Source organism: Nicotiana tabacum, chromosome 15 (assembly GCF_000715075.1).
Source record: "Nicotiana tabacum cultivar K326 chromosome 15, ASM71507v2, whole genome shotgun sequence".
NCBI lineage: Eukaryota > Viridiplantae > Streptophyta > Magnoliopsida > Solanales > Solanaceae > Nicotiana > Nicotiana tabacum.
In genome coordinates, this window is record NC_134094.1 from 39,254,886 (window position 1) to 39,268,800 (window position 13,915).

Here is a 13,915-nt window from a genome sequence, read left to right on the forward strand (position 1 = left end):
TTCTATTTTCTTCCCCAAAGAAAAACTCTTATGTTTGAATGTGCATGGCATGCTGAAACGTATAAGTTCACATGAGTAAAATTAAATCTACACGTAAACTTGCACCAAACGTTTGCATGCATGAGTTTACTGCTAAAAATACAACACCATTTAGCTTAAAAAGAACGTCTAAGCCCTCAAAGCGTAGATTCACGTGAAATTCCATCACTTATGTTTCTTAAGAACTCACAAAAGTGCCAATGAAAAAACTACGGATCGTATATTATGAAAAAGTGCATCGATCCACGAAAAATATTATTTTCTTCGACCTTCCAACTTGGCATTTCATTAATCATACGTGCCATGTAATCAGGTAATAAATCTCTCATCACCAAGTCTAAGTCTATATAAGGCTTTGTCAAAGACAAGATTACACACTAACCTGTATCATATTCAAACTCATTCGACACTAGTGCAAGACAAAGAGAAAAAGAAAAGAAGAAGAAGAAGAAGATCAAAAAAGTATTAAAAGCAATGGAGAAATATTTAGGGTTTTTGGTTATTCTTCTTCCATTGATGATTCTTGCACTGAGCTTGAATGCAGGTTACGTGAATGCTGCCACGTTTTTGCCACCAGAGGATAAGCCACTGGTGAGGCATTACTATAAGAAGCTGAATACATGTGCGAATGTGGAGCCATTTGTGAGACACCAAGTGAAGCTGTTTTGGGACAAAGATAAAACTGTCACTGCCAAATTGCTCAAGCTGCTCTATGCTGATTGCATGCTCAATGTACGCCTCTCTCTCTCTCTTCACTCGATTAATGACCATATATTGTAATTTTTATAGACCAAATATTATTTCATTGACCATCAGAAATTATAACGATTGAATCATGCCTTTCTTTACAAAGTAGTTGATAACAGTTTAATTTCTTTTCTTTCGTTCTTCTTCTAATCTTCTTTCCCCATGTTTTCACGTCTTTGCTATACCAAGAGTTTTACTTTTTCAGTCGTTGCCACTTAAAATATGGTGCAACCGCCAGAAAATTCTGTATTACCCAATAACTATAAAGTTTTTATTAAGTTTATCTTGAGATTTTACCAAAATGACTCATGCTTTTGCCAGTGCCTTTTGCTTAAAATATCAGCTCTTTAATTCAAATAACGTTCATGTGCACCAATAATTTGACACAAATAAGGGCAGTAGTGTTAATCTCCATTGATTTTGGTGTCGAAAAATATGAGTAAATAATATTACGTACGTACTCCCGGAATATTTATATTATATCTTATCTTATCCAGCCCTTCCCTTAGGAAAGAAGCTTGGGTAGCGTAGTTAAGACAGATAGATACCTTTTACCATAAGCAACTAAGTTTAATACATGCCGCTAATATAGATGACATATTTGACGATGATGCAAAATCTATGCCTGTAAAAGTGGCGTGTCTCCTCTTTAAAGTAAGAAAATGTAATAAGAAAAAGGAGGATTAGAAAATAAAGATGCTTACCTTTTGTTTGGCAACACAATTGTCGATTTGTCGTAATTACTGATCTGATAGTGTTATAATTTTTTCTCTGCATTAACTTTGACCAAGCTACATGTTTTAATAAACTAATATGATTTAAATTATTTGCATTGATAGATGATAGTGTAAATATCTTTTGTGTGATTTAAATTACTCATTTTTTTGTGTGAATTTCTTTACTATTGTCCAGGGTTGCGATGCATCAAATCTGCTAGTGGGACCAAACACAGAGAGAAATTCATCAAAAAATGCAGGGATGGGAGGGGGAGCATATGAATTGATAGACAAAATAAAAACAGTACTTGAAATTCGATGTCCCAGAGCCGTTTCTTGTACTGATATCCTCAGTCTTGCTACTAGGGATGCTGTTCACTTTGTAACCTCTCTCTCTCTATATATTTATTAATTCCTATATACTTGTTTATACGACGTACTTTTCTTTTAAAAGAATAACACAATTCTCTTTTGAAAACTATTTAATTTTAGCATTTCAATTTTACTCTAATGATATGACTTGTTTGTACCTATTTGATATACATGTACATTCTTTTATTATAAGGGGATATAAAATGAAAAACAATATGTGAAACTTTTATCACCACTCATTTAAAATGATAATATTGATACTTTGAATATATTTGACTTACACGTCAAAATAATTCTTCATTTTCTTAAACCTCGAACTCAACTAGGCACGTAAAATGAGATGGATGGAGTATTATTTAAATATCTCCTGTCGATCATATCATTATTTTCCAAATCGTATTCGGTTTTAGTGACTTTGCCTTTTGTGTAACTGACAATTTCAATTCGGTATCTTCTTAGAGTCAAGTATATATAAATGGATTTAAGTTAATCTATACAATATGATTGATAGTATACAGACAATTTTACTTGCATATCAGTACACATAATTTAATCTTTATATAAAATACTTGCAATACATCTATTGCTTTGATATGGTGAAAATCACTTTTTTTTCTTAGGATTCATGTGCGCGATACATTAACTAATTAAAGTCCCCCTAATCCATTTTTTAAAAAATTGCGTAATAAAAAACCGTTTTTGGCTTTATTTGTGGAATTTTATAGGCAGGTGGGCCATCTTATCCAGTGTTCTTGGGAAGAAGGGATGGATTTGAGTCAAATGAGGCATGGATAAATTACCCTTCACCTTCCATGTCTTGGGAGGAAGGCCTTGCTTACTTTGAATCCAAAAACCTTGATGTTCAGGACTTTGTCACTCTTTTAGGTATGAGTTTATCATCTTCTTTACTTATTTTAACTGCTTACCAGTATGTTACAATAGCCTTTTGACACAACTTATTGATTTTGATCCTAATGTTTACATAGATCACTTATATCTTACTTTATGATATGCTATTAGTTGGTACTCTGGTAAAAACGGTAACTAACATAGTGTAACAGCCAGTTCACTGGTGATATTGTCCGCTCTGGGCCTCGGCCCTCACGAGTTTAAAACGCGTCACTAGGGTGTAAGGCTTGTTAACTTATATACCCAGCATCCCTCTTGTGTTTTGCCGATGTGGGACTCTGTCTAAAGTCTAGGGTGGTACATACACCCCCTCTTATGGACTCAACGTCCTCGCTGAGGTTTACCCCATCGCATGAGATTCGCCTAGACTTAGCACTAAGGTTTGCCCCGCCTAACCGGAATTTGCCTAAACTCAGTTGAACTTTGCCCCGCCTAATTGGGATTTGCCTAAACTCAGTTGAACTCTGGCCCACCATCAACATGGCCGACACAAGAGTGGATCTGATACCATCTGTAACAGCCCAACTCACTAGTGATATTGTCTGCTCTGGGCCTCGGCCCTCACGGGTTTAAAACGCGTCACTAGGGTCTAAGGATTGTTAACTTATATACCCAACATCCTTCTTGTGTTTTGTCGATGTGGACTCTATCTAAAGTCTAGGGTGTTACACATAGTTTGGTCTTGTTAGGATTTTGTCAAAAAAATTTAACCTCTTTTTTAAAAGAAAGGAAAAAGACTCCTAAAATGATTAAATCTCCTCCATATGCCATATCCTTTTCTTGGAAGAGAAGTTTTGCTCTTCTATAAATTGATCGTTTTCTTTTAACAACAACAATAACAACAGCCTCCACAAGAAAATCATATTTAGGTCTCTCAAAAATTTTACTTTTCCTTTTTATACTAGTGATAAATCATATGTAGGTCGATTGACCAAATCATAAAATATTATGCCTAGTTTAGCATATTTTTCTTTTATACTCTTATTTCACGTCCACCAGCTTTGCATTGTTAACTTCCACATGGACCACGTTATTTCGATCCCAACACATGCATATAACTTATTTTCTTCTAAAAACAATATTCTTTTCTCTTTCAGGAGCACATTCAATGGGGCAAGCACATTGCCGATTCTTCTATGACCGTCTTTACAATTTCAAGGGTACTGGAAAACCAGACCCCACCATGAAGAGATCTACCTTAGTAACCCTGAGATCACAGTGCCCAAAAAATAGCAAAATCGATTCAGCTGTCTATTTCTCACCAGGATATGGTTCTAACTACACATTCTCCAATACATTCTATGGAAAAGTTGTTGCTCACGAATCTGTTCTTAGAGTTGATCAGCAACTATCATATGGAGCTGACACAAGTGAACTAGTTAATGAATTTGCAAACAGTTTAGAGCAATTCAGAAGGGCATTTACACTGTCAATCAACAGGATGGGAGGTCTCAAAGTGTTGACTGGTAAAAATGGGGAAATTCGCAGAGATTGCAAGTTTACAAATAAGAACAATCCCAATCTCTAGTAGGATCGGTTTTCAAGTGTCATCTTCAGTGCATTAACTAATAATATGGCCTATGAAAACATATGTAATTTCTTATACTGCTGATAAGCAGAAATCCATTTTGTCATTTCGAACATTAAGGACAGTATATTGTAATAATTGATGACATAAGTTGAATAATTAATAGAGATGTGGACAATCTCTTTTGAGTCTTAAATTGCATCAAGTATGATCATAACGTGCCTCACAAATTTTCAAGATATTTGCTAGATCTTTTCTAATTAAGAAGTAAAATCATAACATTGGATGGAATTATTTTGATCTACCCAATTCTATCCCTCAATCCAGTCAGATTGGTTTTTACTGTTAACGTAAAATAGTTTAAGTAAAGATAAATCCATATTGAAAACACCGAAAGAGTTTCATGCCAAATATAAGTTTTAGTTTCCAGTCGATGATCCTAAAAATAAATAATCTGTAACCATGTCTATTATGAACAAAATTGTCTCCAAAAGTCAACTGAAAAACTTATATCTGTTGTATTTGCTGCATAAATAAATTCCACTATGAAAATCCTTAGTTATCATAAAACTAAGTGTAAGTTTGTAATTTACTAAAATAGAAAGAACTTTTTTTAAATCTTTACTCATAGTTGATTCATTTACATGCAAAGATGCAAATTGCAGAAGGCACAAAACCCGCAACTCAGTAACTTAAATTCGCAAAACCCGCAACCCAGTGGGTTTTAGGCCTCCGTAGCTTTTTACAATATTGAAATTAAAAAAATGTCTTTTTAGATCTCTTACTTGTAAAAGACAGATTTATCATGTGTAAAAAAAAAAAAGAGATGTCATAAAACTAAAAAGCAAATTTGTAATGGGCCACAAAACCATTTGATCCATTTCCGATAGATTCATTTGCAAAACCTGCGACCGCAACCGCCTCCCCCACATTAAATTTTCAAAATAATTAGTTCAACCTGCCCGTCCCTCACCCGGATAGTAGCAAACCCGCTTCACGTCGTTGCCATCCTTAGGATTGAATGCCCACTTACCTCAAGTTTCAATGCATAGTTGCAGACTCTTCAAATCTCTCTCTAGAAAAGTTAGCAATAACTTAGAGAGAGACAGAGTGTCTTCCTTCTCTTAAGTACAAAATATTACCGTTGCCTTTTTATATTATCGTTATCTTCCAAATTCTACTATTCCGACCCCTCAAACAGGGGCGGATCTACTCTTATGGGTGGGGTGGTATGGCACCCGCTCGGTTGGTAAAATTATCATATATTTATGTATACAAAATTTTAAACTAGGTTAAATATATGATCCTGCCACCCCATCCGCAAATTAGACAAATGTGCCATGACTGGTAGACCTTTTTGAAAGCTTTTCTCGTGAGTAAAATTCAAGTTGAAATTTATCTTGAACTTTGTCTAACTTTTCCTTTTCGTTGTGCTTTTTATTTCTTTTCTCCCGGTCATTTTTCTTTTTGGCTACCTCCCAATTTTCTATTTATCGTGTATTATTTTTATTTTTTCCCTCTATTCTATTACTTTATATGTGATATTTAGCAAGAACACTCAAAAAAGAGCCTCCAAAATTTAAAAATATCATAATATAAGCATTTCTCTTAATCTTAAATCTTTTAGTTTTCTTCTTTCAAAATCAAAAAACTTGGGTCTTGATTTAGATTGAGATCAAAATTAATTTATAATTTCTTTTTTTATTATAACATAAAAATTTGTGTTATTCTATGATTGTTAAATACAATTTAAATCTCCTTAGTAATAAATTATGATGAATATTTCGCAAACATTAGATTTATGATTTTAAGTTTTGAGATCTTGTAGTTTATCTAATTCTGCATTTACTTATGGGGTATAATTTATCTATTGAAGATATTTTTTTTTCTTATTCTGTTCGGTGGAGTTCCCTTATTAAAGATTTTATTTTACTTGTGCAAATTTATTTTTAGCATACAAAAAATGTAGTTCCCTAGTGAAAATATTCATTTTACTTGTATTATTAATAATAAAAGTGTGATTCCTTCTTTAAAATGTTAATTATATTTGCTTCTTAATGTCTGAGATGTAATTTTCATACGACAATAATAACATATATACCCAATAAAATTTCATAAGCAGGGTTTGGAAAATTGATGTAATTTTTATATTTGCAAATAAAGTACTTATTAAATTTCCCAAATAAACTAAAATATGAACCGGACAATAATTCCGAACAAACTATATATTAGTAGTTATTATAAAGTGTACATTAAAGAAAATTTTGGCACCCCCCACTTTTAAATCCTAGATCCGCCTCTGCCCTCAAATGTCCCAACCAGTGGAATCACCGGTCCCCCTATCACCAAATCTTCCAAATATAGATTAGTCAATATGGCCTACTTTCACCATTTATTACTCCCCCTAATTACATATCAATAACTTCCTTAAACCCTCTTAAAGATATCTCCCCTTTGAGTGCTCCACCTTTAAATAGGGCATGCACAAAAATGTAGTGCCCGAAGATTCTGCGCAAACTTCATACAAAGGGGCTTTGGGAAATCGACCTTCAATCTCTGAGTGAAATCGCGTCAAACATCATCATAGGTCATATGAGGTTGCCAATGATAAACCCATTGTCATTTTCACCAAAGAGGAGAATAATATCCTTGTTCAAACATGTACATGGACAATTATTGGTAAGTTTCCCAGAATTCGGCCTTCTATTGATATTATTCGTAGTGAATTTGCGAAATGTTTTCCAGGAAAAGGAACCATTAAGATTGGAGCTTATAACTTGAAACATGTATTTATCGACTTCCACAATCTGGATGATCATTTGAATGTCATTTCGAGGAAATTTATAATGGTTAGTTCAGATAAAATGATGACTCTATATAAATAGACAACTAAATTCAAACCTGATGGTGAATCTTCACATGCACCTGATAGGATCACCTTACCAGACCTTCCTTGGTGCTACTATGAATGGGATGCCATATGTCGTATTGTTGAGCCTATTGGTATTCCTCTCACCGTGGATAAAACCACCATATCCAAATCCAGACCCACTACTGCTAAAGTTCGTGTAGAAATTGATCTTATAAGGCCTCTTCTCAGTGTAGTCAATGTTGAATTCAGAAATACTGATGGCAAGATAGAGATGTTCACTCAAAAAGTGAAATATGATTTGACTCCTTTTTACTGCTCACATTGCAAGGTACATGGCCATTATAAGTCTGCTTGCAGAGTGCTCCACCCTGAGCTGAGAATTGAGGGGAGAAATATTGATCCTCCCACCAATAACAAAGAACAAAGTAATGGTATTTACAACAGAAACAAATTTAGGGAACAGAGGAATTCTCATAGTACTAATTGGGAAAGGTTGTTTCCTCAACTGGTCCTACCAAGACTACATACAAAACAGATTGGAACAACACCACCCAAGGGGAGATAAATATAGGGCAAATAAGAGAAGATCCTAAAGAAGAGGGATGGCAAACTGTGACTAATAAGAAAGGTCAAGGAAACAATAATAGCAGTAATAATGTTGACAAGGCCATTCCAGATCAATCTAAAGGGAACAAAGCTAATAAAAATATAACTGGCAAAGGAGCAAATCAAACTCCTAAGGCTTCATTGTCTAGTAGAACTGTTGTTGTTTTACACAATTTCACTTGTCAAGTGGAGAGTATGGAAGTTGCAGGACCCTCCAATATCTATAATTTCTACTAGCAAATCAATACAGTAACAAAACACACTAGACTGGATAAGGAGAAAGGGCTCAACTAGAGGAAGAAGAATAATTTTCAGAAAATCAAGACTAATATCAGCAAACCACTACAAGATACAAATATCCAACTCCCCGTTATTGATGAAGTCAATATAGAGCTGGATCTTTCCTTAGTACCGGTTCAAGAAGGAAAGGATCATAGAGTGATTAGAAAGCCTAAGATATTTTCCTCAAGAGCCTTCATTCTTACTGATGTCTCATTAGAAAATGAAGAACAACTGGAATAACAAACTTACAGCCATACCATACCTCCTTTTCGCCTTGACCAATAGTTTCTAGATATGTGTCCAGGAAGCAAGGTTACGGTTTAAGAGCAAGTTTGCAATGATGATATTGAACCAGTCCTTGATATTCCGTGTATTATATCCAACAACAATCCTACCTTGTCTTGTAATCAAGGTATAATTGCAAAGTTTGATGACACTGCCTACAAAGATTGTGAGGTAGATATTGTAACGGATAATCATCATAAGACTATGATTCCTCTAAATCCGATGATGAATTTGTCAGAAGTTGTAGAAACTCTTTTCAGGAGGAAAGTGTGGCCAATACTCCCATGCAAAATGTTACCTACTTCAACAACCTCTCTCCTAGAGGTTGCTCTAATTCCCATACTCCCAAATTTGTACCTCCAGCCATGAAAGAATAATGTATAAAGATATTATTACAAAACTTATCCCCTAATATTTCTAATGATTAGTATTCTTTCATAAAATATTAGAGGGATATGTTCTCAAAGTGCTACTAAAAGACTCAGCCCCCTTAAAAATGATTACGAGATTCCTTATATGTTCCTTCAAGAACTATGGTGAGAGCTAGGAAGATTGACAAATACACAAGGATGCTGGCTATCATTTATGCTTCCATAATTGCTTTAGTAAAATTTGGATCTTTTGATCTTCTGAATGTACTTTGGATATAGTTGAAGACAATGAACAACATATTCTAGTCCACATAACTCAATCCTAGAGTCTTATTATTTTCTATGTCTATTTGTTTACCTGAAAAATGAATAGAGTTGAATTTATATGTAGTTCTAAGGATACGTGGTATAACTTGGTACAAATCGAAAAATTCAGTAGAAATATATATATCGAATATTGACTATAAAAAAGGAATGAAATACAAACCAAATTGAGTAGAGAATGATTTATAAACAAGTAAGATGAATCCATATCAAAGACCAAAAAGGATAATCTTTGCTATATATCAGTGTAATAATCTTTGAAACGTGAGAGTATCAATGTTTTCTTCTCTTGCTGTTCAATCTGTCCCATTACAGAAATGATACCCACTCTTAATATAGTGAAAAATTCCTACTTTGGATATAATAAAAAATACATAGTGGAGATCTCATGATAGATTAATTAATTAGCCTTTCCTTAATTCCCGCCGAGATTCTCTCCCTAAGTGCAGCTTCAACGACTCTTTGTCTCATAGTTCGATCTTGGTTGGTCTTGGTACTGATCTATCTCTGGATCTCGAGCTCGATGTCGACTCGAGCTCATAATCAACTCGAACTCAATATCGACTCGGGCTCGGTATTGACTCAAGCTCGATATTGACTTTGAGCTCAGTATTGAATCATCCCGATATTGATTTTGAGCTCGGTATTGATCGGTCCCTAAATTTTGAGTTTGATAACCTGGCTTCGGATCTCATCTCGATATTATGAAGACGACCCTTGGTCCATCATGCTCCAATCTTGACTAACTATACGAAGGATAAAATCGATTTTGACCGTATATACTATTATTTATAATAAATGTGATGAGCAAAAGAGATGTGCCCTATGGGATGAACTCAGGAACATTGCTAGTAAAGTCAATGGCCTATGAGGAGTAGTAGGGGATTTTAATATCATCACAAGTGCCGAAGAAGAAATAGGGGGCAGACCTTATAGAGTAGAAGAAAGCTTTGACTTTATTATCTCTTGCTTATCTGATTGTGATCTTCAGGATACAGTTTTTTTGGGCTCCATATTTACATGGAGTGACAACAAAGACCCTCCTAACACCATCTGGAAAAGACTTGATAGGCTTGCTTACAACTCAGACGGATTTGACAATTTTGGAGGAGCCTCTGTTATTCATATGTCTAGATCAAGTTCTTATCATGCTCCTCTCCTCATTTAATGCAATGCCAACAAATCTGATTTTATAAGGTACCTCAAATTCCTTAACACCTGTCATGACAATAAAGACTTCTTAGAAGTAGTTCAATATGCTTGGGGCATTAATGTGTTAGAGAATCCTCTATATACCCTTCATCAGAAGATCAAGAATACTTGTAAATCTCTTAGTTTGTGGTCAAGAGAAACCTTTGGGTATATTTTTATGAGGAACCTAATAGATTAGAGATCCTCATCAGAAGTTTGGAGGATACTTCTTTTTGACTAACAATTGCTCTATCAACAAAATGAACCTATATAACGCCAAAGCTGAATTCACTAGATTCTTAAAGCTTCAAGATAGTGTTTTGAAGAAAAAATCCAGAGTTAAATGGTTTGAGTATAGTGATGCTAATACAACCTTCTTCCATGGTGTCATTAAAAATAGGAGAAAAAGATTGATGATTCAAAAAATCAAAGACATGAAGGGCAATTGGGTGGAAAGGATCAATAAGATTGAAGAAGCTGCTCTCAAAATTTTTGATCACTTGTTCACTGCTAAAGATACTCTTGAGGATAGCAGTACCTTGAGGGTGGTTAGACAAGTTGTTTATGATGAACTCAATGTTGCTTTGACTAGTATTCCTAATCTTGAGGAGGTAAAAGAATTTGTGTTATTCCCATTGATCCAACTAGCTCCCCAGAACCAGATGGTCTGACAGGCAGATTTTATCAATCTTGTTGGAACATTATATCATGTGACCTTCTTAGTGTTGTGGTATCTTTATTTAAAGGATCTTATTTGCCTAAATTCTTCACTCATACATGTATCATTATGCTTTCTAAAGTTGATGCTCCATAAAGTTTCTCTGACATTAGCCTATTAGTTCGTGTAATGTCTCTCTAGAAAGATTATTACTAAAATTATTAATGCTAGATTGGTAAAGATTTTTCTAAGATCATCATTCAAAACTAAAGTGACTATGTTAAAGGAAGAGCCATAACTGAGAACATATTGCTTGCACATGAGCTTTTCAATGACCTTGGCAAACCTAGGAAGGGAGCTAATGTAGTTATCAAACTGGATATGGCAAAAGTTTATGACAGGACGTCTTGGCCTTTTATTTGCATTATGCTTAGGAAATTGGGCTTTGTAGAAGAATGGATTGAATTAATCCACAGATTTAATTCTAAAAACTCATATTACCTTATTGTGAATGGTAGCAAACATGTCTTCTTTAAATCTGAAAGAGGTCTCGAGCACGGGTACCCCTTTTCTCATTCTCATTTTATTCTTGGTGCGAAACTTATTTCCCGAATGCTCAACAATCTATATTCCAGCAGTAGGTACAAATGGTACTTTATGAATGGCCAGGGACCTAAGATCAACCACCTATATTTTGTTGATGACACTATTATTTTCTGCAGCAGTATAAAATACTCTCTTCAGCTCACATTGAAGACTTTAATTCAATATGAGAAGGTCTTTGGCCAACTGATCAACAAAAGCAAAAGCCGTTTTACTATGTCTCCAAGCACAACCCAAAGTACCATCACAAGAGTTTGTAGAATTCTAGGGATGGGTTAAGATCACTTCCCTATGAAATATCTAGGGTGACCTCTCCATTCAGGAAGGAAGAAGCTATCTTTTTACTCTGGCATGGTTTAAGGTAACTAAAAGAATCAGGGGGTGGCATTTGATGTTTCTTTCATTCGGAGGAAGAGCCATTCTCATAAGGCATGTTCTTCTGGCCCTCAATATTCACACTTTTGCTGTTGTACACCCCCCCAAAAGTATTATTGACATGATTGAAAAGTATATCTCTATTGTAAGGCGCCGTAAAATTTTCTTTCCTAAAAATCCATATTCCGTGATGCCAAAGTAAGCGTAGAGGTTAATAATAGTAATAATTCTCTGCGGCGAGTTTGGATTGAACAGTATACTAGGGAGTTGAAAAAAAATATTGGGCAGAAGTAGGCATTTCTGCGGCCCATTCTGCGACCGCAGAACCACTCTGCGGACCGCATACTGGTCGCAGAGTGGGGCAGTTTTCTGTGGCATTTTTGATGTCAATTTCGCGGCCATTATGCGATCGCATAACCGTTTCGCGGGCCGCACTCTTGTCGTATATCCCGCCTTGGAATTTTTTAGAGGGAGGTTTTGCGGTGCACTATGCGATCGCAGAACCATTCTGCGGTGCATTATGCGACGCAGAACAGGTCTGTGAGCCGCATAGTGATCGCATACCAGGTTAGTTTCTTTCTAGTTCTGGCACCAGATTTCACGGTCATTTCACGGACCGTATAACCATTATGCGGTCGCATATGCGACCACAGAACCTATTCCGGAGTTTCATTTTTTGGGTTTTTAAACTCGACCCTATTCCGTTAAAACACATCCCATAGACCATTTTGAACTTATTTTCTGATATTTTTAGAGTGAGAGAGAGGGTCCTAGAGGGAGAAGTGATCTTCATCAAATTGCTCTTCAATTCTCACTTAAAACCTTGAAGATTATCAAGAGAGGCACCTAGGTCTTCTTTCAAAGATGTAAGATTCTATCACCCAAATTTTTAATTTTAAAATGTAACTAGAATGGGTCATTAGTAAGGTAATTCATGGGGATGGGAGTGCTTACCTTACATGCATGTGTTATTGAAGTATGTGGGAAGATTGTGAGCTAAAAATGATAGAGAATGGGCTGGGGAATGACGGAATCTTCCACAAAAAGGGCCTTAAGACATTGATGCACACCTAGTGTTTGATAATACGCTCAAATGAGCTAAAACCATGTTCATCTTACTAATTTTGGTTCAATTTTGTTATATTGCTAAAATAGATTGAAGGTACTAATATTCCGGAACATCTTAAAGTTTTATGAAGCTCAATTAAGGTATGTTGGCTAAACCCCCTTCTTCTTAGAATCGAATCCCATGGTGTTCATGTAGTTGGAGTAAGTCCTTGATCATTATTGAATTGGCTATTCCTAATGTGGTTGTGTTGAAGGATGTTTGTTCAATGTTTATTCTAAATGTTTCACCATGTCATCTTGCCATTTGAGAATATGTTCAAAATGTGGAATATGTGTTAGGAATGTTAAGACTTCATGTCAAGATCGAAATAAAGGTTGTTATGCCAAATTGTATGAAAAGACTCTATGTGCCTAAGATTTCCAAATTGCCCATTTGTGAATCTAATGTATTGAATGGGAAGCCTTATTTTTGTGGATAATGATAATGATATTTGAATGTGCAAAAAGGGACTGGAACTATGAAATATGGCCAAGTGCCAAGAATAACTTTGTAATCGTAATCACTAGTGCTAATGAATTAAAAGTATATGAAAGAAGTACGATGTGAGATGATTGACTGAAAAAGATAATGTCTCAAATGAGATGGCCTAGCCGATCGAGCAAAGATCGGACTCCGTGTAAGAACACGGAGGTATTGTGGATGAAATTGTAAAAATGGCCGATGTCTCAAATGAGATGACCTAGCCGATCGGGCCGTGATCGGATGCCATATCGCACACATGGTGGTACTGTGCTGGAAATTATAACGAAACTATGGTAATGTATCAAATGAGATGACATAGCCAATCGGGTCAAGATCGGACTCCGTGTAAGAATACAGAGGTATTGTGAATTGTGGAATATCGGTACTAAAGATCACCCAACTTAATAATATGGAAATTGACTTGAAAACGTATATGATCCTTAACT

At 35.3% G+C, this 13,915-nt stretch overlaps 1 protein-coding gene across 1 annotated transcript; it reads left to right on the top strand.

Moving 5' to 3' along the window:
• Nucleotides 1–409: 409 nt before the first annotated feature.
• On the top strand, nucleotides 410–4,501 carry LOC107798103 (putative peroxidase 61). Its single transcript, XM_016621060.2, has 4 exons — nucleotides 410–771; nucleotides 1,699–1,884; nucleotides 2,600–2,759; nucleotides 3,881–4,501. Exons 1-4 carry the CDS (start codon nucleotides 514–516, stop codon nucleotides 4,309–4,311), a joined length of 1,035 nt encoding a protein of 344 aa, XP_016476546.2. The 5' UTR covers nucleotides 410–513; the 3' UTR covers nucleotides 4,312–4,501.
• Nucleotides 4,502–13,915: the final 9,414 nt, after the last annotated feature.

Coding starts and splice junctions, on each gene's coding strand:
- LOC107798103 (XM_016621060.2), top strand. CDS start 514: ATGGAGAAATATTTAGGGTTTTTGGTTATTCTTCTTCCATTGATGATT. Junction 1,885..2,599: donor CTAGGGATGCTGTTCACTTT/GTAACCTCTCTC, acceptor GGAATTTTATAG/GCAGGTGGGCCATCTTATCC. Junction 2,760..3,880: donor GGACTTTGTCACTCTTTTAG/GTATGAGTTTAT, acceptor TTTCTCTTTCAG/GAGCACATTCAATGGGGCAA.